This window comes from Dunckerocampus dactyliophorus, chromosome 10 (genome assembly GCF_027744805.1).
Source record: "Dunckerocampus dactyliophorus isolate RoL2022-P2 chromosome 10, RoL_Ddac_1.1, whole genome shotgun sequence".
Taxonomy (NCBI): domain Eukaryota; kingdom Metazoa; phylum Chordata; class Actinopteri; order Syngnathiformes; family Syngnathidae; genus Dunckerocampus; species Dunckerocampus dactyliophorus.
In genome coordinates this window covers 19,111,289-19,138,760 of record NC_072828.1, presented here as the reverse complement: position 1 = coordinate 19,138,760, position 27,472 = coordinate 19,111,289, and the positions used below count along the sequence as shown (strand labels likewise).

General features: G+C 41.9%; 1 protein-coding gene across 1 annotated transcript; it reads left to right on the top strand.

Annotated features, from left to right (window-relative positions):
• Positions 1-26,948, top strand: b3galt2 (UDP-Gal:betaGlcNAc beta 1,3-galactosyltransferase, polypeptide 2). The gene is made up of 2 exons (XM_054790268.1): positions 1-680; positions 21,952-26,948. Exon 2 carries the CDS (start codon positions 22,263-22,265, stop codon positions 23,589-23,591), a length of 1,329 nt encoding a protein of 442 aa, XP_054646243.1. The 5' UTR covers positions 1-680; positions 21,952-22,262; the 3' UTR covers positions 23,592-26,948.
• Positions 26,949-27,472: the final 524 nt, after the last annotated feature.

Genomic DNA, 27,472 nt, shown 5'->3' with positions numbered 1-27,472 from the left:
AGTGACGTGCGAGAGTTCCGTCAGTGTAGCGGCGTCTGACAGACATCCTCGCTGGGACAGCGGCTTCCTTACCAGTCGAGAAAAGAGAAGAGCGGTATCCAGGCGAAGAAAGAAGCATATATCGGAACCTTAATTTGAGGCAGCCGGGGTAGACAATGATTTTACCAAGATAAAAAGAATCATAGGAAGCTATATTTAGAGGAAATTGTTACGATGTACTGTTTTTCTCCATCACTCGCACTGCGTGATACTGTACACCAGCCAGGCGGGCATCGCCTCTGTTCTCCCCTTCGAGCTGGTCAGGCTCCGACTGTATTGGTGCTGTGGCGTCTCTCTTCTATTCGTACAATGACCAAAAGCCCTGGAAAGCGCAACTTGGATAAGAACAGGAAACACGAGTAAGGAGAGGCGCTCATTTATCAAGAAGGGTCGGCGGAAAGCTGCGGTGTATGCCGGAGACCAGGAGGGAGGAGGAGTTGCAGCAGTGGGAGCACCAAAAAACCCGCAGGGTTCAAGAGCCTGTGGGGATGACCATGAGCACAAGCAAGGTGTGCTTAGAGGAGACAACATAAAACGTTTCCCGTTCTAGGATGAGGTGGTGATGTGGACGAAAGGCTGCCGTGGTCAGCCAACCGGAGCCCTGACAGCAGCAGCAGCAGCAACAACACGAGGAAGAGGAGGTAGGCACCACTGTATGCCTCCTGAATCCACCACATCCTCATTTTTCATTTACACTTCCCCACCCACTCCTCTCCCATCACACTCACCACCCCCCACCTTGCAAAGCTTGACAACTATCAATCCATCCGCTTCTTTGTACCACAGCCTTGCTCCCTTCCATCAAACATTTACTGGTTCCCAAAAGTGCCACAGACAGGTATTCAAGCACCACTGCACAATTGTGAGTGGTTGCCTGTTCTTATCATTACACTCGCTAAGCACATAAAGCAGTGGTATAATAAAGCAGTTTACTTTTTATCCTAAATAAGTTCTAAATTCAAGCAGAGTTGATGGGGATGTCTTGCAGGTGCAATCACTATCACCAAATGTATTCTGTATTAATTTACAAATGGTCAAGTTCAGGGGAAAAAAACAACAAGAGTCCTGCCAAGAGGAAAGGCCAGGGAGTTCCCAATGCTCTCTGAGATAATTGGCAGTGAAGTAAGCATAAGAATAGCTGCCAACAGCTGAGGTGGGGAGGGGTATGCTGGGGGGCAATAGATTTAGAAATTCTAACACGTAACTAGATTGTAACTGTTTTTCTTGTGAAGCTTGAACGGCCAACATTACATTCATTATTAAAAGTTGACAGGAGCACAATAAGGAGAAAGTGAACACTGCCCCCTCAATGATTGGAAGGAAGCAACAGTCATATATTTACCAGCCTTCACCAACAGCGACCTGAGCTGTCAAAAGCTTTATTTCCCTTAGGTCTCCTGTATTCTTGACTTAATTTACAGCAAGCAGATCAATCCTCCGTGTAGAATCTACAATTTAGACATTCATTTATTGTGCCAAAGAGAGGAACTAAAAACAACCAACCAACCAACTCCAACCTATTATGTTAAAGTGCAGGCACCACCAAAAAGAAAACTACAGTTTTTCAATGTTTTTAAAATTTTCACGGAATTTTAAAGAATATGATAATACGATAATAGGATTTTGTGATGCTGACAAATGCACGATATGGCACAAAATCTATAATGTCTTATACATTGCAGCCACTTGCGTACGTCAACGACGTACAGTAATCCCTTGTTTATCGTGGTTAATTGCTTCCAGACCCGACCGCGATAAGTCAATTTCTGTGAAGTAGAATTCCTTATTTGTAAATTTAATATTTTTTTTAGCTAGAGCGTACAAAACATAGTTACAACCTTCTAAATGTTTAACATTATTAGAACCTTATAGACATGAAATAACACCCCTATCGTCACTTTAACACTTGTATTACCAAATATAGTAGACATAATAAAAGATATATAAGCCATTTAAAACATGAATAAGACTTGTGCGCTTGTGTGTTGCTATAAATGTGTTCCCTAGGGGAGCTGAGTAGCAAGAAGACAGGAAGTGACATTGCGGGTTCATAGTTGAATTTTAGCTTGGTATGGGTTACAGCTGGAACAATAGTTTGTGTTTTTATTAGGGACTTTTATTAGGGATTATTGTTCCTGTTATGAGATAATTTAAAACCGGAAAAAAACTTGTTCTGGTCATCAAGTCTGGTGTTTGTGTGTCTGTAACATTACTGACACCCAGTGGCCAGTGTAGAATACTACATATCATTCACTGCATCTTTGAATGCATCTTCTGGATGCCTTATACATATATTTTGTTTCATTTAGCCATTTATATGCCTAAAAATGCTTAATTAAGGCAAAAAATACGTAAAATTTGCTTCAATGTGCATGTAGGTTTTTATTAATAGGCCGTATTCAACCACAAAACATCATGATTTGTTAATTAACATACTTTAAAAAACACGTCAGAGTGAAGCCGCATTACAACCATTTCAGAACAGGTTACATAGGCCCTAAGGATTATATTTATATATTTATTTATATTTCTTTTATATTTATTTTTTTTTAAAAAGAAACACAGTACAGTAGATCCTTGCTTTTCGTGAGAGTTACATTCCAGGACCACCACCGAATGGACAAAATCTAATTGAGACGCCCAGAAAAATGACAAATGAATGGACAACTGAACATTTACCATCGTTTTTACATTGGTTTTGTATGAAAAAACCCCCCCACAAAACCATCAAGAAACAAAATAAACACATTATTCAGCTGCAAACTCGGTTTGCAAAAATGTAAAAAATCTAAGTACAATAACTAAATATCAACATTCTAGAACCAATAAACATGTATCCATCCATCCATCCATTATCGATGCCGCTTCTCCTCATTAGGGTCGCGGGGGTATGCTGGAGCCTATCCCAGCTGACTTTGGGCGACATGTATCTTGCCATTTAATGTAGAAAAAAACCAACCGCTGGCGGCACTGACATCATAGAAGTCCGCCGGCGAGGATGGCTTATGTCTGGTGATGTGTGCCATGTTTGACTGCGAATGCCATGAACATGCTACAGTAAGTTGGAATGTTTATGTTTTGTTGGAAGCAGAAATTTGTGTTATGGCCGTAAAATGAAACAAGCAGACACACAGTGTCACCCTCGATGCGCTGCCAGGTTGATAGACTGTTACGCGGGACGCTGTGTGTGCATTGTATGTGTGTGCATGCGTAAGATGACTGAGCGTCACCGTCAATTTACATACCTCTGCAGTGATGACAGTTTTCTCTCTAAGCCGTAAAACTTTGAGGTCTTGTACCCGTGTCTCGGTACGGTCCATCGGCTTTCTATTTTGTGCGGTCCATGCGTTTGTTACATCGTGTACCTCTCTACAACTCTGATATGAACAACCTAAAATAGTGCCCGCGGCCCACAATGCAAAACGCGTTGGCGGAAACAAACCGGAGGGTATTTTGGATGCTAAACAAGCGGGCGAACGCAAGCCAAGGCAAAATTTTAGCAAACATTGTGGTTGTTAACTGAAAAACGCACTAACCGGGTTGGACGTTAACTGAGGTACCACTGTATTGGATTAGATTCAGCTCCAGAACCCTCCCCTTCTCTCTTCAGTATGCCTCATCCACACACCACTCATCAATGATAACGTAATATGATCGATGAACAGATGGAATCTGAGTCTGAGTTATATATGCAAGTTTCACTTTTGCGAAGGCCAGCCGAACAAAAAACTCACCGCTTGATGAAAAAACATGATCAGTGAAACATAAAGACATAAATTGCTAATTACTCAATATTGTGTTTTGTTTTCTGTTTGTTGATTACTGTGGTCAATATTAATTTAGCAGGATTATTCCAATACTTCCAAGTTGATTTACACAATACATTATAAAGGGGTGGTGCATGGCCCAAATATAATAAAGTTGCAGATCGAAGCATTTATTCAGAATTTCTGCCTCTAGAGTCCACTTACGTAGGTCCAAGTGGGGCAGTGACACATCAGATCAAGCAGATGGTGCAGACAGTGAAATAAGCTTGCGTGTGTAGCAGTTTGCACCCACTTTGTCATATGCATTTGCTGCCACCTCGACAAGGATACAACAGTGTTGCCCGATGAGTCATGCTTTTGCGAGTCAGACGGACATGTTAAGGTTTATTCAGCCTTGGTCGAGGTTGTGCTCTTCTCAGTTCTATTCTATTTCATTATAATACATTCAAATATATTGTGTTCGTTTTGCATTTTTCTTGCAATTAATTCTTTAATTGGTTTCACAAGATAAATGTCCTATATGTTATCGGTAAATATACGTTCAGCTAATTGTTCACCTCATTTACAAATGGCCTGGCTTGATGAGTACTTTTAATATTGAAATGTGTCTCGCGAACCGATGTACAGAATAACACTAAACAAAGTCCATATATGACATTGCAATGTAACTATGCACGTCAAAAAGGTGTACGACAATACAGTATATTTTTCACACTCTGTAAACAAAAGGTCACAGCAAAAGTATGACTCATGATCCTTGTGCAATCAACATTTTTTGTTACAAAAAGAGAAGTGTAGGTTTTATAATAAGTCATTTTGTCTTAAGACATTTTCTTTCATGTTTCAGACTAATTCTAAGTTATTTTTATGTCTAGCACTTTTGTAGCTTATGAGCATTTTAACTTTATGAATACTATTGCGTTTATATCTACTACAACTGTAGGTGTGTGCCCTTACTACAATATACAGTAAGATAATGCTAAACATAAGCACTCATAAATAAAAACTATGTTTCAAAAAGGACAGAATCAGTTCTCCTGCGGTGTTTGTCTATGATCCTTTTTAGTTACTGTTGAGATGCTGGACAATATGATTTCCATGTTTTCATGGAGGTTCTCCAAAGCCTAGCTGCATGTTCTCTTCTCGGGAGACAATGCTATAGAAATGAGAGTAGTCAGTGTACAGTGTATAGTAAGTGTGCAGCTTGTGTAGCTTACCATCCACTAAAAATTACACAAAACACATTTGTCTAAATAGCTGGCAATAAATTTAAATTGGTTGGTTTCCTGGCTTTGAATTTCATGGCTTCACTCTATCATGGTTTTTCAAAAATATATCAATTAATAAATCATTACTGGTTGAATATGGCTTATTCATATTAAAAAATATGCAATGCATATTTTAGCAAATTTTAAGCATAAAAATGGCTAAATGAACTAACATAAATATAAGGCATTCTGAAGAGGCATTTAAAAATGCTTGGATGATATGTAGTATTCTACACTGGTCATTAGGTGTCCGTAATTGTTCTGTCAAATTTGGCTTATCTGAGAATATTGTTAAAAATAAGTGTCATGTGACTGTACGTGTATTTATCAAAGAACATGGCAATTCTTATGACAACTATGATGCTGGTCGTTTAAACCTCTGATAGAACTGATGTGACAATTGTGATGAATTTCAATACTAATTTGACAGACCAGTTCCGCTCGGATGTTCTGGGCGGCCTTTGTATTTCGCCAGGCAAGACGCGCTCGGTGCAGGTGGGCTGTCACCGACGGGACAGCGGAATCCACCTATTGGGAGGGAAATGCGGGTTGCTGGAAACTGTAGGCCGCATGAAACGGGGTTAGGCCCGTGGCTGAGCTGATGAGGGAGTTGTGTCCATACTCTATCCAAGGGAGGTCTGCTGACCAGGTGGTGGGCTGCTGGTGGCACACACACCGGATGGCCGCCTCCAGGTCCCGGTTGATCTGCTCAGTCTGTCCATTGCTCTGGGGATGGTAGCCGGAGGATAAACAGGGGGCGGCACCCAGGGTCTTGCCAAAGGTCCCCCAAAGCGCAGAAGCAAACTTGCTGCCCATGTCAGACACCACCTCTGTGGGGATGCCGTGGAGACCGAAAACGTGGCGGACCATCAACTAGGCGGTTTCCAAGGCTCATGGAAGTTTCGGGAGCGCCACAAAGTGTGCCATCATGGTGGTATTTCCCCCCGAAGGCAGGAGGCCAGTTATAAAATCCAGGGCCACATGGGACCATGGCCGGGATGGGATGGGCAGGGGGTGAAGGAGCCCTGCTGGGGCCTGGTGAGGTGCCTTGTTCCGGGCGCAGACAGCACAGGTGGCCACAAACCTTTTAGCATCCGTTCGGAACGTGGGCCACCAAAAACGCTGTTTAAGGAGGAAGATCGTGCGGTTCACGCCAGGGTGACAGGCCAGCTTAGACCCATGAGCCCAACACAAGACTTCAGAGCGGAGCTTTGGGATCACGAATAGGCGTCTGGGGGTGCACCCCTTGGGAGATGGAACCATCCGGTGGGACACCGTGACCCGCCTCTCGATGTCCCACTGGAGGCCTCCGAGAATGTGTGAACCAGGAATGATGAGTTTCTGATGAATCGGCTCAGCCGGAGGGGCGTGGATGCGAGACAGGGCGTCAGGTTTGACATTCCGGGACCCAGGACGGAAGGTGATTATGAAGTTAAAGCGTGTGAAGAATAGAGCCCACCTGGCTTGACGGGTGTTGAGTCTTTGGGCTGATCGTAGGTAAGCCAAGTTCTTATGGTCCGTGAGCACGGTGAATGAAAGCTCGGTCTCCTCGAGCCAGTGCCGACGGCCAGGAATTCCCTATTGCCGATGTCATAGTTTCATTCAATGGGGCTCAGGCGTCTAGAGAAGAAGGCCCAGGGGTGAAGCTTCCGGTCGGTGGCAGAGCGCTGGGAAAGAATGGCCCCCACGCCAGTATCGGAGGCGTCCACCTCAACAAAAAATGGAACACAGGGGTTAATACCGGAGCTGAGGTGAAAGGGACTTGAGTTTGGTAAACGCGATTCTGGGGTCCAAGCGAATGTGATTTTCGAGGATGTAAGCTTAGTTAAAGGTTCTGCGACTCGACTGAAATTCCAGATGAAACGGCAGTAGAAGTCTGCGAATCCCAAAAACCTTTGTAAGTGCTTTCTTGATTATAGGAGCAGGCCAGTCGACCACAGCCTGAATCTTGGCAGGATCGGCTCTGAGCTGGGAATGGACGAGGAGTGCAAAGAGCATTTCTCAACTTTAAATATGTGTTCTTTAGTAATCTTTGAAGGACCAGACGAACTTGCTGGATGTGTTCCTCCAGCGAGGCGTAAAAAATGAGAATATCATCCAGGTAAATACAAACAAAACGGCCTAACATGTCCCGCAGGACATCATTGACGAGGCTTTGGAAAACGGTGAGGGCGTTGGTCGTCTCACACTCGTCTCCTTCGCGGACGCAAACTAGATGGTAGGCGTTGCGTAGATCAAGCTTGGTGAAAAAACGCGCCGCGTGTAATGGAGTGAAGGCTGAGTCCAGAAGAGGTAGGGGTGTTTCTTTTTAATAGTTATTTGGTGGCACGAAAGTCAATACAGGGGCGAAATGACTTCTTCTCAAGGAACAGAGCCCTATCTTTGCTAAAGACTATTTTGAAGTCGTGATATACTGACGGAACGGAGGAGAGATCGATAAACCGAGGCTGGTGTGTGTGGGGGGGGCGCTGGGGGCGGAGCGAAGACGGTGCGTGTTACAAACCACACTCCAGTTAATTATGGTGGAATGCGGCCAATCTAAGTGTGGGTTGTATTTGATGAGCCAAGTTAAACCGAGGACGACAGCAAGAGGGAATAATACAAAATTTTAACAACTCGTGGTGGTTGCCAGATAGGGCCAGGAGATTCCCATCAAGGGAGTGCACCATTTAGTTCCATCAAGTTACATCAATAAAGTTATCGTCTGCTCCAGAGTCAATTTGTGCCTGAATGTCAATGTGTTTTCCCGCCCATGATAACGTACCTTGAAGCAGCATACTGGAGGTCGGAGGGAGCGAGGACGACCGGTGCTTGTTGGGCGAGCCAGTGGGTGAGCGAGCGCGGGAGCGGCGTCGTGGAGCCTCGGAGGGTCGAAAGGGGCAGCTGGAGAGTGCGTGGTCAGCCTCGCCGCAGTAGCTGCATAGGCGCAGACGCGGGGTCGTCTTTCTCTCTCCGCAGTGGTGAGTCTACCTCCTCCCAACTGCATGGGCTCCTCCGTGGTCCAGGTCGGCGTGGGGTCTGTTGCAGCAAGTGGGCAGGCGGAGTTGCTGTGGCTGCCCGGAGTTATCCTCTGGAGTACGGGTTGACTGCGTCCTCGACGCTGACTGAGCTCCTCCTCATGGTCGCTGAGCCGCTTGCCAGTCCGCACCGCTAGCTCGATGAGGTCACCTAGGTCGGACTGTAGTGCCAGCGGCACCATGTGGACCCTTATGTGATCCGACAGTCCAAGAAAGAATGTGTCCAGGAGAGCGGCCGTGTTCCAATCGCTCTCCGAAGCTAGGGTGTGGAACTGGATGGCGTAGTCGCCGCCCCTGGCGCAACATGAGGAGAGCCCGAGCTGCCTCTCTCCCGGGCGGACTGCGCTGGAACACTTGCTGGAGGGCTTTGGCAAAGGCATGATATGTCATACTGGAGGGGGCACGGTGGTTCCATTCCGCCGTAGCCCATGCTCCGGCTCGGCCAGTGAGGTGGGAGATGACGAAAGCCACCTTCGCTCGCTCAGTGGGAAAGGTGGTGACGTGCAGCTCGAAGTGAAGCTCACATTGAGTGAGGAAGGGGCGGATGTCACCCGAATCACCAGAGAACCTCTCCGGTCCTGACAGCTGTGGGCCGGAGGCAAGAGTTGCTTCGGCTGGTAGTGCGGGTGGACTGGCGAGCGCGGACGCTTCGCCTGGTGGGGCCGCCGCGAGCAGCGTGTCGAGGCGGGAGCCCAAGCTCTCCATCATAGCCTCCTGGCGCGCCGATAGCTCCTGGAGGCATGTCCCCATGGCGCTGAGCTGCTCCTCTTGTTTGCCGAGGCTAGGCTGCACAGCGCCTTCTTGACGGGGTGCTGCTCCGCGTGGTCCATACTACTGGTCGGTTCCTTCTGTTACGGTTGTGTGCGTGGTGGACCACAGAATGTGGAGGCAGGTGTAGCGATAGGCAGCTCTTTAAGGTAACACAAGGCGCTAGGGTCCGCAACTTGCGGAGCCCCAGGAAAAAATGTAACAAACACAAAATCTCTCGTAAAAGGATGCGGTACAACTGGTACAGCTGTCGAGACGCCGGCTTAGAAAAGGCAGGAAAAGTTGGTGAGCCGCGGGTGAGCGATCTGGCATGCAACGCAAGGAACTGGCGTCTCACAGCTGCCCCTACTCAGCCTAAGTAGGGTGAGGCCCAATTAGGTGCAGGTGTGTCCAGTTGTCCCAACTCCTGCCGCACGCCCAGCTGTTGTGAGAGAGAGAGAGAAGAGAGCACAACAGGGCGCAGCAGCAGGTGATCATAACATATTTTGTGTTATTGTGTCTACTATATTGGGTAATATAAGTGTAAAGGTGACTATAAGTGGAAAAAGTCGCAAATGAGATCTGTTTATTTGTCTGGATTGCCATTAGCTCTACTCATAAAACAAAACAAGAACAATATAGTCGACTATTAAGTGACTGTGGACACAATCTAACAAATCAGATTTGACTATGAAAATCCTTAGTCGAAGACAGCCCTGGTTTGCACTGTTGAAGCAATTAAAGTTAACAAACTCCATGACTAATATTAAGTTCATGAATTCTTTAGTTGCAGTGCACAAAAGAAATATGTAGCTATTAGACTTGACAAACCTTGACATGAAATGTGAGTGTATGAGGGATAGTGAAGTGAAAAAAGTAATTATACATGTTTTCTGTTTCACTTTTCTTCGATAATAAAGAATTACGATGTTTATGCCCATTGGCAACATTTAGACAGTGTAGCCTACTTTTTTTTAAAAATTTATTTGAAATGATGCAGTCTTATTGTCTGTGGTGAAATACAGTATACATTCAGCACACTCTGTATTACCTGGACCTTCACACTAATGAGAGCCAACAAAAGAGCTCAGTTTTCAAGTATTGATTTAACAATGTATTATTGTAGCTGTAGCTTGCAGGGGTGTAGAAGTGCACTGTACTGCACTATTCTCAGGTACTGGTAGTATCTCTCCCCAATTTAGCTGAATAAAGTTGAGAACTTTATTGTTACTGTCAATCTAAAACTGAGCATTATTATCTTTTTTATAGGATCAGGGGTTTTTAATATCAGTTGTCCCACGCCAAATAAATTTCGTGGCTTCATTCATTAAGTTTTTTCAAAAATATGTGAAGTCAAGCTGCTTCGTGGTTACATACAGACTATTAGTTAAAAAAATGCATATTTAAGCAAATTGTATGTATTCTTTGCCTAAATTAAGCATGTTCTAGGATAAAAATGGCTAAATAAACTAAAATACAAACAGATGATGTACTCAAAGATGCTGGAGCTGTAACCTATGAAACTCAACTCTGAACTCCCTATGTCATTTCCTGTCTTCCCGGCACTCAGCTCTTTCTAGGGAACACATTTATAGGAACACACACGAGCACAAGTCTTATTTATGTTTGAAATAGCTTATTTTCTCATTATGTCTACTATATTGGGTAATACGAGTATAAAGGTGACTATAGGGGTGCTATTTTATTTCTAGAGGGTCCTAAAAATCTTTAAAAATGGGCTGGCTCTTGGGGGGCTGGTCTTGGTTTTGCCCGCTGCTGTGGGCCCGGTGGCTTTCTGGTGGTGGGGGCTCGGCCTGGCTGTGTGGGGCGGAGCTTGCTGGGTGGTGGAAGGCAGTCCCTCTCCTTTCATGCATTCTCAGTGACAATTACACGTTCACACATTTGCGCAAATGTATACTGTATGCATGAAAACATGCACACATACAGAGATACACGTACATATGCACACTCAAAGTACATACGTACTTCATCACATAACTCACTGAGTTAACCAGTATGTTGTTATGTTGTTGGTTTTACCACAGTGACAGTGATGTCGGCAATATGATTATAGTTATTACAATTGTGTGCATTACAGTTATTGTCATTCTGTTCACTAACATAGTTAATAATTTCATTACTACTATTACTACTAATGTGTATGACTGTTTCAAAGCAGTATTATCATAGTGGTTGTTGATATTATTTTGTCCTTTCCGTCATGGTCTTTATAGCCGTCGCAGACATTTGCTGTTGTAGTCCTGTTTGTTTCTGTTGTTGTATTATTGTTGTTGCAATTGTTGTTGCAGTTGTCCTTGTCTCTCTCTTTATTGTCCCCCTCTTGTCCCCACACTCCCCCTTCTGTTTTCTTTTTCTTCTTCTCTATCCCGTCCTGCTCCGGCCACTCCAAATTTGCATAAACAAAAAATCATCAAAGTCAAATAAATTTTGTATAGCAGAGGAAGTGCATATCATTTGTGTATAAAACATTTAGATCAACAATACTATCTATAATCCAACTATGAAAATATTCCATTTAGAAATAAGGACTCGTACTTCATGGAAATTCACTACTCACTGTCAGGTCTGCAACCAATTAACCGTGATGTTTTGGGTGTAGACCTGCAGGATTAATCGATTATATAATTAATCAACAATTATTTTGGTATTCAATTAATCTTTTTTTTATTTTAAAATGTAAATATCTTCCATTTCAGCTTCTCAAGTGTGAATATTTTTTAATTTCCGTAGTCCTTCTAGGGCCTAACCGATTACAATTAAGTTTCCGATTAATCGACTAAGAAAATAATCATTAGCTGCAGCCCGAATTCTTTTCATTGTTTTGCAGATGATATCCAAATATACTGTATCTACCCCTAAAATCCAAAGCTGTTTCCTATATTGCCTTAAAAAACTGCCTCCATGACGTAAAAACCTGGCTGTCAATCAATTTTCTCAATCTAAATGAGAAGAAAACTGAGGTTGTGATTTTTGGGGACACAGTCCTCACTAGTGTGAACAGTGGCATAGGCCCTCTTCCATCCCATTGCCGCCCCTGTGTTAAAAACCTTGGCGTTTTTGTTGACTGACAGGTTCTTTCAGCTCAGGATTCTTGCTAAGGTGAAGCCATACCTACCCAAAAAACAATTTGAAAGGATCTTACAGTACATATGCTCATTTCCTCACGTCTAGACTATTCTAACTGCCTTTACTTTGGCCTTGGCCAGTCTTCCATTTGTTGACTTCAACTGGTCCAAAATGCAGCTGCTTGCCTGCTCACAGGGATAAAATGTTATGAACACATTACCCCAGTGCTTGCTTCACTCCACTGGCTGCCTGTTTTAGGATTCATTTTAAGATTTTACTGCTTGTTTTTAAATGCCTAAATTGGCTAGCCCTCTCTTATTTAAGTGATTTGCTGACTGGGCACATTCCTGCTAGAGCACCGAGGTCTTACAGGGGCGGATCTAGCTTTTTTGAAAAGGGGGTGAACCGGGGGTCTAGGAACCCGCCCCCAGAAAAAATTTTAAAATTAGACTTCATTTCCTGCAATCTGGTGATATCTGAGACCAATTTTATGTCCTTAATTTCAAGAGTTTGTTGTTATTTTTATCCTTGGACTATATCGTTTAAACCAAAACATTCTATTTATAAAATTACCAGTACTAGGAGAAACCCATTTTAGCTCAATTTCCTGAAATATTTTCCAATTTGAAGCAGCTGTAAATTCCGAGGATTTGAGTATAATTTTATGTCACTGAGATCGCTTTTCTGGTTAATTTTCATTTTGAATAGACAACAGTTTTCCTTACAGTCATGATGCCAGAACCTTTATTTTGCACCTCCACCTGAATAGCCATGTACAGCACACGTTCAATGTCCAATGTAAATTATCAGCCTGACAGTGGGTTCAGGAATAGCATGCGTCTCGGCATATGCGTCCACCACGCGCCCATAATTCAGAACATGTACCTTCACTGGGACTGGCTGACTGGAATCCAGGATGGTTTATCATTTTATTAGCTTTTATTGTGGCAAAAAAAATAGTGGGTGCCTCAAAACGAGGGGGGGCTCTTGCAACCAGTCCCTCTTATATTGTCCCAGGACCAGACTAACAACAAGAGGAGACAGAGCAGGCCCTAAACTATGGAACTCCCTCTCCTGTGGAGCGTTTTAGATTAGCACTAAAAACGCAGCTTTATACGCTGGCTTTTAAGACATTTTTATCTATTTATTTAATTGTTGTTGTATCAAATGTCTTTAAAAAATAAACTCTGACCTAATTGGGTGTGACTGTACAGAGCGTGCAGTGTGACGGGTGAGTCGAGCTGCAACTGTACAGGTGTACCCCAGTCCTGTAGGTGGTGCTATTTTATCACAGAGGAGATGCCAAGTAGGTGCAAGCTCTTTTAACCATAGCTCTAACTAAACACACCTACCAGCACACATCTGGTCCTATGTGTTTGGCAGAGATAAATTAATAATAATAGTGTATATTTATAAAGACGGAGTTATCGATACAGCTATTGTTTCAATAGTTTACCTAATGACAGTGTTGAGGTAATTGCTAGGCCTACTGTAGATAATACATATTGCCAATTCTTACTGGCACATCCTGTACTGCTCATGAATTCCTCATTTAACCGCTTTGCAAACTTTAAATTCTAACTCTGGACAAGTTTAATCATCTAAAATGTCAATATTCATCCTATATGATAGTGTGATGTCTGAGGCATGACGTAAATTAGCATTTTCAATTATATTTGGTAGAGAAGACAAAAGACAAGGGACTAAACACAAGACTAGCGCATTGGTCTAAGTTTTAAATGAAATCAGTTCGGTTTGTTTTAATTAAAGCAAACACTGAACAATGAACAACAGTGAACATCCACTCTAAACGGCTTAAATGGAAGTGATGAAATGTTCTTGTGGAAAATGTATCACTATCACAAAGATGACGTGAGTTTTACTAAATGAAGGTCATACCCTCATTTCCATTCTCCTAGTATTCATTACACACACTAAGAAGGAAAACCAAGGCTGAATGACCATGAAGGAAACTGGATGGGCCACTCATTTCAATCATTCATTCATTTTCGACTGCTTACCCTGTTCAGGTTCACAGACGAGTTGGAGACTGTCCCAACTGACTTTGACTGGTGACTAGGCCATTGTGTACCTCACCTCTCGCACATACTGTAAACACAACCAGACATACAGTACTTCAATCCACACCTATGGACAGTTTGGAATCTCCTTTACCCAACATGCACGTTTTTGAGCTGTGAGAGGGAACTGGAGCAAACCTACGCAAGGACGGGAATAATATACAATTGATACACAGACATTTGTTGCTTAATTTCATCATTTTTTTTTCACAAGTTTGATATTTTTCATTTGAATGCACACCAAGTACTGTATGCCATTGCCCTGCATTCTGATGATTGACTACTGCAAAATCTCTCGGGTTTTAATGAGTGCTAGAGCAACTAATTGGATTGCAAATATGTGACACTGATATAAGTCGAGAAAATGAACTGACATAAATAAACAGTAACAGTTTGTAATGTACTCGCAAAAAGTAGAAATGGCATTTTTAAAAATCACTCACATCCACTGTTGTCTGACTGTGTGGGTGGTTAGATGTGTGTTTGGCCCTCTGTTTCGTGTGTGTACCTTTCTGGATGTGCATACTTCTTCAAAGCGCAAGCACCTAGATGCTCATTTAGCTGACAGCAGAAATACTGTATGTGTGTGTCAACCTTTAGAACAAACTTCTCTCATTCTCCTGTAATTTCTTATGCTGAGTGTGCACAGTCAACTGGAAAGGTTAGCCCTTTGCTTGCAAGTTGTCATGATAAATGTACAAACGCAGCAGAAAATAAAAACAGGAAGTTTCCAAACATTTGGAGTCTAAAAAGAGCATGAACACTGACTATGTTTGCTATCCACAAAATATCAAATTGCAAGAAAACAGAAGAACAAATTAAAACTCACAGCTAAACTCATAATGTTGAATTGTGTCTGTTTGCATATGGTTATACAACCCTTAGGACATGCCTGTTCTTGTGACGATATAGTGTCAGTGTGTAACGGTTTGCCATAGTCACACGTCGGCACATATCGCGGTTCGAAGGTCAGTTCGTTTTCAACAAAGTGCAAAGCATAAAACAAAGTCTTTGTGTAAACCACCACTTTAATTATTTTTACAATAAATGTACTGTAAATATCAAATCAAAAAATAAGGTGATAAGGTGTGTCCATACCTTTTCCGCCGAGGGCCACATACAGAAAAATGAAAGAATTTTTGAAATGTTGTCCATCATCCACAATCTGTATGTGACACATGAACACACATGGCTCTCTTTTCTGTGTGTTAGCTAAAAGAGGCCGGCAATTAATGCATTTAATGGGACACAGCCATGCCGCCTAGAAAGCCCGCTATTGAAACACCTTCAAAAACCTCCAGCGCTTTATGGTTTTATATATACATGCTGTGACCATGTAGTACCGGACACATTCGTGACAACATGTAATGCTGAAAGTATTTGGCCGTGTTTTGGTCATTTTAAGCATTCTTTCCTGGGCATTTATTCCACATAGCGACATAGAAACGAACACCTGCACCCAGTTTTAACTTTTCCAAACTCAAAAACAAAAACACAGCAGCAGTGGCAGCAGCTCCAATATGTAGCGTTATCTTTAGTGGCCTGAGGCATTATGAGCGCGGCGCTGAGGCATTGCAGGTGAGTGTGTGGTGAAGCTAGTCACTAGCCGGCTAGTAGCTAGCTGGTGTAGTGTGGCGAGGTGTCACTATGCCAGTAACATAGTTCTTCATAACAATGTTAACTGTCATGTACTGTGGTGATGCTCTGCTGCCGCCTGTCTGCCATCTCTTGCATCACACTGCTGGCCCAGCAGAGGCGGAGCCACCGGCACACACCTGTGGCTAATCACCTCCCGCCTTCTTAAGCATGGCTGTGGAACATCCTCATTGCCAGATTGTCCTTGCTACTCTCTGTTCTCCACGCTAACCTTGCCCTGCGTATACAAGTACCTTCCTGTATGTCAGCTTTCTGGTCCTTTTACCCACATGTCTCCGTGAGTACTTCTCCCTGCTTGGTAGTTCCAGCAGTGGTTATTGTAGCCTCGTTTGCTAAAAGTAGATTTATCTGCTTGGTTTCATCTTTGTTTTACACCTGCTCAGCAGCAACTTTAGTTTGTATTATTACTGTTTACCCTTCTATTCCTTTTTTTTAGCAGCGTCTTGGGTTTTTCCTTTTCTGTGGCTTTTGCCCGATATTTTTTGTGTTTTGGACTGTTACTATTTTTTGTACCCCTTTTGACTCCTGGGGAGATATCTTTTGTATTAAACCTTTTTGTTCACTACTATCGGTGTCATCTGTGCATTTTGGATTCCATACCCTGGCTTACGCCGCTTGTGACAGTTAACAATAATAATAACAATGTTGCTGTAGCTTGGTTAATATGCGGTCACATTATATAAATGGAGCTTTGTTGGCATTTTTTTCAGAAGGCTTTATAGGCGGAATAGGTGCGTCCCATTATGTGCATTCTTAGCTCCCTTTTTTTAGCTGTTTTTTTTTTTTTTTTTTTTTTAATCTAACAAACCAGTCGAGTGCCCAAACAAAGCAGTGACTCAGGTTCTCTGAAGAATGGATAGTGTTTTTTTTAGTATTGGGACACTATAGACTGTAGACCATGGAATAATCATATGTTTATTTGTTCATAGAACGCACACAGAACGATGAACAATTCAGTATTTGTCTCCTTCCTTCTTCCCTTCAAGCATTGCACAGAGCGCTGATGAGAAATGCGTATTTGTGCAAGTTTTTGTTTTTTTTAATTTAGGACGGCAGCAAAAAAAGTTGCACTGAACTCAAAAAAGAACTCATAGCAAAGTATGTAGGTAGCATCTGTTACTGTAGGATTGTAATGTTAAGGTTTCTTATGCAGGTTGTAGGGGGAATTGTTTAATGGAGACACGGATACAGTAGTAAGACGGGCCAGAGTGTGTAATGATGATTGTACCTGTGCTTCTGAAGCATACAATAAAATTCCAGTGAGCAAGTACACAGCTTCAACTCTGTCACGTCGAGGTTGCTGCTGTCGAAGACTTGACCCCCGGTATGCAGAGAGGAGGCGGCGAAGTGCAAAAATAAAAGTAATTTACTTGCACAAGACAACAAGAACAAAACCAAAAGTGACAGAGGAAAAGCTCTGTGGGAAAAATGATACAAAAATAATATCAACAGGTAAATAATATCAACAGGTAAATAATATCAACAGGTAAGTCTAGGTGACAGCACTGGAAAGGCAACAAAGTTCATCAACAATGAACAATGAACCAGCGCCGCGCATTCGACGGCGCTGGTCTTTTAACTGTCACTGATGAATATTGACAGCAGGTGTGCGGCCACCGGGCGTGGAGCGGCAGTCCCTTCCACCACACCGGAAGCACCGCTTGCCAGAATAACGGTGCAAAACAGGAAGTACACGCTCCTGTCCTGTGTAGCGTGACAAACTCTCCACTCTTCAAAGTTAAGTTTGTAACGGACTAGAATTAAATAGCATTTGCGTGGCTCTTCCATCCCTCACCCCTTCTTTCCTTCCATTCATATTTGTATTTGCTATTCTTCAGTAAAGGTAAAAGTGATGTTAAATGTTCTTTTAGCCATTGAATTTGTCAAGTATATGTATTTTGTTTTGTTTTCTGCATGTTAAACTATAATCATCTATAAAATGTGTTTTGGGGTGTCCAGGGCTCCAGACTACTACGAGCACTGTAGCCCCAAACTTAAACATTTTAGGAGCGCAAGCAGGAAATTTAGGGGCACATACCGAAATGGCCTTGAGAAGTAAATATTCACATTTCCTCTCCCAGCTTGACTCTCGCAACCTCTCCCAATGGTCAAGAGGAACTTGACAAAACCATTGAAGAGATTAAAAAGATCCTAGACGCGGGATATTTTTTATTAGACCCTGGGTCCCATCAGGCCAAAGTGGGAGGGTACACCAAAGCGCTGACAGCCAAGGAAATCTTTGGTCTCCCAAACCAAGATGACAAGGTCTTCAGGAAAGAAATTGAGGAATATGTGCAGCTTGCACAAACACACTCCAGACAAGTTTCACAATACCAACTTAACACCACCACATCAGAAGGGAGCTATTCAAACTGGATGGCAAAATGGATTTGGAGTGAAAGAGAGGCCCCAAACGAACGGGCAACAAATGTGCATTCAACTAAAGTGGGAGGCAAATTCTCTCAAAGAAATGGCTCAAAGCAGGTATTCCAAACTCAACCTTCAGGAGGTTAGCGGTCTACAAAGATGAAGATACTGAGTCCTTAATGTGTAAATTTGACACACACCAAGTTGCAGCACTGAATTCTTCAGTTGAAAAAAGGATTGAAATCACCGACTGTTTTTTCCAAACTGTGGTCAAGTGCAGGAACGAACATTGGAGAAGCCAAACTTGCTCTTGAGAAACTTTACAATTTCAAAAAATACTCAGCACAGCCAATGTTGAAGATACCAGGAAAGGAAGAGATTAATTCAAACAGAAATCAGCAGGATCTTGGAACATCGACAGCACAGTCCCACTCCACTGGATTGGTGTAAGCGAAGTGACCTGAGTCCAAATAGGAAAACAAGCACTCACCAATCTTGAAGGAAATAGAGTTTTGATTTGGGAAGAAATCCAATTTATCCTTATGGTTACCAACTTTGCACATGAGAGGCCCACCGATGCAAGGATGCCAAGCCAGGAGGCACACGTCCTGTCCCTCAATGTGTATCGTAACAAAAAAATCAGATCATGAATGCATGGACCGTTAGACTCCTAATTTGTAGCTTGTACAGTACATGCATCTTTTGTCAACATTAATTGCACATTTATGAAGATTTATGTATCAACATGTATCAAGTTAACATAAATTAATATGACAATATATGGTTGTTGTTTTTCTGACTGTCCTGTTTTGCCAATTTGCCAATGGGATTGACTTGCTTCCATTTTGCTTTCGTTAATTATCTATATTAGAGGCAGCCCTCTATGATTCAGTGCAGTTCTACACAACTACCTCTCTGGCATTGTCAATACATACAGCTCTTGTATTGAATCCCATTATATTGTGCAAGTGTGTGTTGAGTGTGTGGTTACGCATTCTGTACATGTGTTGTGTATTGTAAATCATCCTGTCTGCTGTGCGTCAGACTTGTCCTTGCAAACAATGCGGGCAGTATAGGCCTGTCACGATAACAAATGCTGCTGGATGATAACTGTCCTACAAATTATTGCTGATAAACGATATTATAGTCAACATTATTTTGAGACCATTTTTTTCATTGATGTAATGTTAATATATGGCATAATGTGATAAACTTAAATTTTAATTTCTTAAGAATATTTAACACTGTAATTGGAATGTCAAGAACTTTTAAATAAAAAAACAACATAATAAATTCAAGCAAAAAAGAAACAAAAAAAGCCCAATGAAAATAAAATGAACTCACTTTTAGCAAAAATTGCACTTACTGTAAATAAAAATCACAATCAGTCACAATATTTCTGATTTTGAATCAGTGTCACATTCGTTATTGTCTGTTAACAAAAAAAGAGAAATAACCCGGACGTACTCTGAAGTTCACTGTGCGTGTCAATGCAGATGTCAGCTCATTTGCATATACATGTCCTTGATGCGCTTTTTAGTGTGTGGAATATACTGTTCACATTCAACGGGGTGTAACCTAACTGTCAGTTTGGTCAAAGTACATGTTTTGGATGCAGTAAAATAAGTGCTATACTTCGGGAATCACTGAAACGTAAGTTCCACCGTTCTGTATCATTGATTTCATTGTCATCAGATCGTGTTTTATACACAACAGGCACGAAGAAAGTATTCAATCGAGTAGTTTGTTTTTATTTATTGTTCGGTTAATTGATTTACTGATTATCATGACAGTCAGTACATATTTTGCGTGTTTTCTCCAATCGTTGTGCAATTAGACAACTACCTTTGTGCTTTGAAAAGATCTTTCATGTCACGTCAGCATCGATGTGTATGCATGTCTGCTATATATTCCTGCTTGTGGTTGCAGATTGGGCAACCCGGGTGGTCTCATTTAGACAGGTAAGCAGTGTTGATAAGCCTAAAATGACTGGCAGGTGAAGGTTGTTATCGCCAGAGGCTCCACTGCCTGCTGGACCCTGAAAACTCATGTTGACAGATGCGTTTCCTCCCTAGATGTCGCCGTTCGGCAGGGGGCTGATGACACCGGCTCACCCAAGCGGCTCAGGATAGCATTAGCCCGCGTCACGTTGAGCAAACCTGTAATTTATACTCCTACCTCAGGAATTAAGCTGAATAATGGCGTGCATGAGGCGGCAACCATCTCACTACGGGTAGCCAGCACAGCCACAGATTATTTAAGTCTTCACTGCAATTTCATTATGATCAAGTCATTAGTAAATGCAGCGATTCTAAAAATGTGTTGCACTTACACAATTTGGTTGCACTGTACAAACAGAACATGTAATACACAGCCATGATTTCTAGTGAAATAATCCCAGCAATATACTGCAATTGTCCTGTTATCGCTTGTCACTAAGCCACATCCCTTGAGTCTTGTTGTTTTCTTCGCCCACGCCCAATCAAAGCTGATATAACACTGTCATATTGATGCCTCTTCAAAGAGTCATTTACAATTGTAGGCTGCACAGAAGGCTGACATTTGGGCTCTGGATTAAATACGTTTCGTATTACTTACCGCAAGTGTGTCGAAGAAACAATACGGTATATCCTGATTTTTGTGGAGGTTCCATTTCGAGACCACCCGCGAATGGCAAAAAACTTTGAGTAATTGAAATGTCTATTTTCAACACTCTATAATCAAGCTGGGCTATGCTGCTGTGTCTTTACTACATATAATAGAACTGTACACCCTTACTCAACATCAACCCAAAGCATTCATAACATGCAAGGCATGCTGGGTAACTTCCATCATGCCTTGCGTATTGTGTATTAGTATACATGTATATAGCATTTATTATACTTATGTAGCGTTTACTTCCAGACCTGCGCAGTTCATATGGCGTAGTTACATTGTGTGTTCTTTTTGTCTTTTGCGCTCGTTTTGTGTTGTTGTGTTACTTTCGAGTGCACCGCGAGTGAGGCAGCTGTTTGGGTTGATAAACTCGTGTATTTGTGGAAATGTCAAGGTGATTTGCATTATGCTGACGTTATATACAGTAATCCTTCTTTTATCGTGGTTGGTTCCAGACCTGACCATGGGAGGTGAACTTTTGCAGAGTAAGATTTTCATAGTTTGAGTATAAAAAAAATCTGTTTATGATCTTCTAATTAATTTTTTTAAGACATGAAATAGCACCCCTATAGTCGCTTTTACACTCGTATTACCCAATATAGGAGACAAAGAAATGAAGCCATTTACGACATAACTAATACTCATGCTCGTGTGTCTTGCAATAAACGTGTTGAAGACAGGAAGTGACGTCAGGGGTTCAGAGTTGAGTTTTAGCTCGGCGTGGATTACGGCCACAACAGTAGCTTGCATTATTATGATGATGATTATTATTATTATTATTATTATTATTACACCATCATAGCATCACATTTCTGTAATGCATCTTCTAAACGCTTTGTAGATGTATTTTAGTTCGTTTAGCCATTTTTATGCTTGAAAATACTTACTTTAGTCAAAAAAAAATACTGTAAAATTTGCTTCAATGTACATATTTTTAATCACTAATAATAGGCCGTATTTAACCACAAAAACAGCATGATTTCTTAATATATTTTTGAAAAAGCATGATGAAGTGAAGCTGCGAAATGGCGAGGGACAACAATAAATCATGACCACATATTTGTAAATTATCATCAGTTTGGGGTAAATTAGGTTTTCTCCCAAAAAAACATCCTAATTATGACAATTAAAAGCACATAAAGGGCAGTATTTTCTAAAAATTAAAAAATATTGAAAAATCAGCAAATTTTGCAAATGCTGAATCATGAATAGGCGGGAATCCATTAAGTTAACTAATGCCAACCTTTTTTTTGTTTGTTTTTTGCAGATTAGAGGAGGTGGCCGTTGTACCATCATAGAGGAGGCAAGATGGAACATAACCATCTGTTGGTCTACAGTTCCACACGGAATTCTCCATGACGATGGACTCACTGCCTTCTTAGTGTCACCAGGATCACATTTCACCGCCACCAAGTGGCTCAGAAGTTTCAAAGACTCCACTAGGACGTCCTACTCCATGTGCCAGCTCAGATATCACCCTACTTGTTGGCACCCACATGTTTGAGTGCGTGACTTCCGCCGCCGCCCATTCTCGAGCAGCAGCAGCAGCAGTAGCCACCTGCAACAGCGACCCGCATCATGCAGTGGAGACGGCGACACTGCTGTCCCATCAAGATGACGTGGACCGTCAAGCGTTCGCTATTTCGAACCCATGTGGCTGGCCTCCTCTCACTGGCGCTGCTGTTTACCATCTTCTTATTTTTCAGCCACCAAGACTGGCTGCCTGGGCATAGTGGGCCACGAGAAAACCCAATAGCCTACACTGTCAAAGGTTTACGCGGTCCCAGGGGGGAAGTCAACCAGAGTAGCTCCCTCAGGAGCCTTTGGAGGGAGACAGGTAACATCGCACCAAAGCCTCTACTCAATCTTAGCTCTCAGCAGCTGGAGGGAGGAGCTGGGGATGCAGTAGCAGGACTTGGGGCAGGGGGTGGAGTCCGAATGGCTGTAATGGGACTTGGAGACTCCATGAGAACCAATAACAGTTTACAGAAGGAAATGGGTGTGGGAGGGAAACTCAGCGCCCAGCCCTACCGCTACATAATGAACGAGCCTTTCAAGTGCAGCGAGAACACGCCATTCCTCGTCCTCCTTATTGCTGCTGAACCCGGCCAGGCAGATGCTCGTAATGCCATCCGGCAGACATGGGGCAATAACAGCGTAGCAGTGGGCCTGGGCTTTGTACGTCTCTTCATGCTCGGCATGGGAAAGAGCTCAGACTCCTTTCTTCAGAGCAGCATTGAGGAAGAGAGCCGTGTTTACCATGATATCATCCAGCAGGAATACCAGGACACCTATTACAACTTGACAATTAAAACGTTAATGGGCATGAACTGGGTGGCTACCTATTGCCCCCACGCCTCTTATGTGATGAAGACAGACAGCGACATGTTTGTCAATACAGAGTATCTTATTCAGAAACTGCTTAAGCCTGAGCTGCCTCCCAGGCAGAGGTACTTCACAGGCTACCTGATGAGAGGCTATGCACCAAATCGAAATAAGGACAGCAAGTGGTACATGCCGCCAGAGCTGTACCCAAGCGAGCGTTACCCAATATTCTGCTCTGGCACAGGGTATGTGTTCTCAGGGGACATGGCAGAGCTGATATACCAGGCCTCTCTCAGCATACGCAGGCTGCACCTCGAGGATGTTTATGTGGGAATATGCCTGGCAAAATTGCGCATCGATCCAGCTCCACCCCCCAACGAATTCCTCTTCAACCATTGGAGGGTGTCTTATTCCAGCTGCAAGTACAGCCACCTCATCACGTCTCATCAGTTCCATCCAAATGAACTTATCAAGTACTGGAACCACTTGCAAAGTAACAAGCACAATGCCTGTATCAACATGGCAAAGGAAAAGAACGGCAGGTACAGACACCGAAGGTTCCACGGGGAGCGACCTCCTTGATATCGTGCGCATAAAGATGGGTGCATTCTAACAGCTGGAGGAGGACGTTTTGACCTCAGCACAATTCACTCTGTAGAAAAAGCACATTGCATTTGGTATTGTGTACAGTTGATGATTGAAGGTATTTTTTTTGTTGTTTTGAGAGAAATGTCAAGTATGGTATACGTGTTAAGCTATGTTCTTCTAAAAAGCTGCAATGAAGGGCGTATCCGGGCGTTGTAGAGCATGGACCCTGATGGTGCACGTTCAAATGGGGTTTAGAAGGTTTTAAGATGAGTGCAATATTGCACACAGTAAAAACTATTAAGTTGAAAAAAACACCAGTGTGTTTACACAGACAAACGGAAATGTATATGTATTATGTTGAAAGTTATACTACCTAAATATGAATGAAAATATCATCGACAAGTTGTTCTGACCTGTCTGTGTTTACTTTCCAGCTTTGTCAAATATCACAGATTCTAAAGAGAGTTTTTTTTTATCTGCCATATCCTGTATTTTATTTAAAATAATAAACATGACGGCACTCCAAATCACATTCATGATGACTGAGATTGTATTATTTAAAAGCTTTACAGAGAGTATAAGTCTGCACTTGAACAAATGTGCAATGAACCAGTTCACGATTAAATGTACTGAATTCATTTATTTGTAATTGTGTGTTCTGTTGCACTCGCTGTGTATCATCTGGAATGTGGGAACAGAGCTGCTAATATTTGTGTTAATCAACTCTTAGTAGATGAATTATCTGACATTTTAATATTTCAGACAACTGAGTTAATATGTGACAACATCAGTCTTCCAATGCTTAGATCAAATGCTTTCTTTTAATAGAGTGATATAAATATCTGCCATCTCTTTTTCTTTGCAACAAAGGATAATTTGGACCCCAGGGGCTGTTGTGCGTGTCTTCACACTGCTTTAGATACTTCATACAGAATAGTGTACGATTTATGAGGAAGTGCAAGAATACGTTTGAGGAAGCGCACCCATCTTTTCAAATTTTCTGTCACATGACAAATGAAATTTCTATGAACCACAGATCTAGTTTTTTATTTGTATCACGAAGGATTGCAAAAGGTATGTATTATGGAATATGTATATGTGAGCCTGGAATCGGCGAAACTCATATCTGGATCAGGCCTCAATATTCGTGCATGGACAATAATCAGCTGCAATAATCAGATTTTGCCCGATGTGACTGTAGCATAAACCAACAGATCATATAAGCCAGTGGTGTCCAAAGTGTGGCCCTCAGGCCATTTCCTTGGCAAATTCTAAAAATATAATTGAACAAGAAAAAAAAACACACACATTTTACAAGTATAAAGTGAAAAAAGTCATATTGTAACAAGAAAAAACTCACAATTTTGCAAGAATAAACTTACAATATTATGAGGGGGGGAAATATTGTAATATATGTAGGATAGAATTGAAATATTAAATAAAAACTGATCATTTTTAAAGGTTGTAAACAAAACAAAATAAGATCAGTTTTGGAAAATTAGGTTGGAGAGATAGTTATATTATGGAAATCGTTATTTTACCAGGATTACTTAAGAAGAAAGAAATATTTGGGAAAAAAACACACATACAGCAACAATGGGGAAAAAACGAGCAAAGGCCGAAGTTCATACTAATACACTTTTTTACCTTCATGACAAAGTTGAGATGCAGTTTTTTGTTGAAATACAGTATATATAACATATATAACATGTAACATAGCTAAATGTGTTGGTTTACAAAATTGCATATTGTATGCTTTCATTTTTCAGTGTGCGGCCCTCACCCCTGATATAAACCTTGATATTGTGGCCTGAACATCATCAAATTACACCAATCAATGATGTATACTCTTACAGCCACTGTAAAGCAAAAGCTTGGAAGTGTATAAACCATTAAACAAGGAAAACAATGGCTGACGACAGCTAGCGGAGTAATGTTGTCACCTCCGTGTACATACGCACACACACATACAGTATAGTATACATAATGTAGATTAGGGATGCTGCAGTGTTGATATTTCGGATCAATATTCAGTTTGTTGTCTATTCTCCGTTCTCTCCAATTTCATTATTCTTACAGCGGTGTGAAAAAGCATATTCCCCACTGATTTCAAATTTTATTTGCATGTTTGTCACACTTAAATGTTTCGGATCATCAAACAAATTGAAATATTTAGTCCGTGACAAAACAGCGGAACACAAAATGCAGTTTTTAGATGAAAATTTGTATTATTAATAGAGAAAACAAATCCAAACCTACATGGCCCTGTGTGAAAAAGTGATTGCCCCCTTAAACCTAATAACTGGTTGGACCACCCTTAGCAGTAACAACTGCAATCAAGCGTTTACGATAACTTGCAATGAGCTTCTTACAGCGCTGTGGAGGAATTTTGGAACCCTCATCTTTGTGGAATTGCTGTAATTCAGCCACATTGGAGGGTTTTCCAGCATGAACCTCCTTTTTAAGTTCATGCCACAGCATCTCAATAGGATTCAGGTCAGGACTTTGACTAGGCCACTCCAAAGTCTTCATTTTGTTTTTCTTCAGCCATTCAGAGGTGGACTTGCTGGTGTGTTTTGGATCATTGTCCTGCTGCAGAACCCAAGTTCGTTTCAGCTTGAGGTCTCAGGATTTTTTGGTTGACAGCAGAATTCATGGTTCCATTTATCACAACAAGTCTCCCAGGTCCTGAAGCAGCAAAACAGCCCCGGACCATCACACTACCACCACTATATTTTACTGTTGATATGATGTTCTTTTTCTGAAATGCGGCGTTACTTTTACGCCAGATGTAATCATTTAAGAAATAGAATGTTGATCCATACTTCTGACAGTAAACATAACCTGAAATCACTAATTTAAAGTACCGGTAAAATTAGAGTCACAGGAAAAATACAAAACCCAAAACATTACAAGTTCCGGTCCAAGTATGCATAATGTGGAGACAAGCGATCTCAAAGCTGAATAATGAGCAGTGACTTAAACATCAAGGTTATTGTCTCCATAAATAAAACAAAAAAAGGTTATTGACTCCTTGGCATATACAATATTCTGCAGAAAAAACATACTGTACATTTGGACTTTAATTAAAAATGAAAATTGACCAGTGATACTTCATTTGGAACAGAATGCACAGCCTATGTTGGGATAAAAATAGTCGCAACAAACCAGTCCATCCAGATAAGTCTGACCCAGAGCTACACAAGGCCGGAACGATACCACTGGAGATAAGCAGATGAACTGGAATAGAGTTAATGACACAACTGGGTATAAAAGCTGTGAGCATGTGGCAATCAGCAGTGATAAGCTGCAGGTGCAGTCAAGAGGCATCCAGAAAGAAATCGATACCCCATAGACCAGCTGTGTGACCATGAAGCACACAAATCAGTCTTGTCCTTTCAGCAAGAATCTTGGTGAGGAAAAGACCACCGTTGGCATTATTAAAAAAAAATAAAAAAGTAAAAAAAATAACAACGACAAGACACCAGGCGATTGCCCTCGTTCTGGAGTTCCATGTAAGATTTCACCTCGTGGAGAAAGGATGATTCTGAGAAAAGTGGTTAACCCAGAATTACACTACAGTATAGTAGTCTATTTGTGCAGGAGAGGAGAACGTTAGAACAGCACATAACTATGGTACGTTCAAGGACTGTTGAACAAAGTGGGACGGGTTGCCTACAATTCATCCAACTTTCGGTAAGCACAACAAAACACGCTTGTCAATGACGTATAGTTTGCATATATGCGACCTGACCCTTCAGACTGCAGTAGCATCGCATACATATCGGATTTATATCTCATATGAATCGGTCGCATTTGAAAAAAATGGTAATTGTGCTGTACAGGTCACATATGAGCAAAAAAAAATCTGAATT

Bases quoted from the DNA above. Each gene is read 5' to 3' on its own strand.
- b3galt2 (XM_054790268.1), top strand. From the start codon at position 22,263: ATGCAGTGGAGACGGCGACACTGCTGTCCCATCAAGATGACGTGGACC.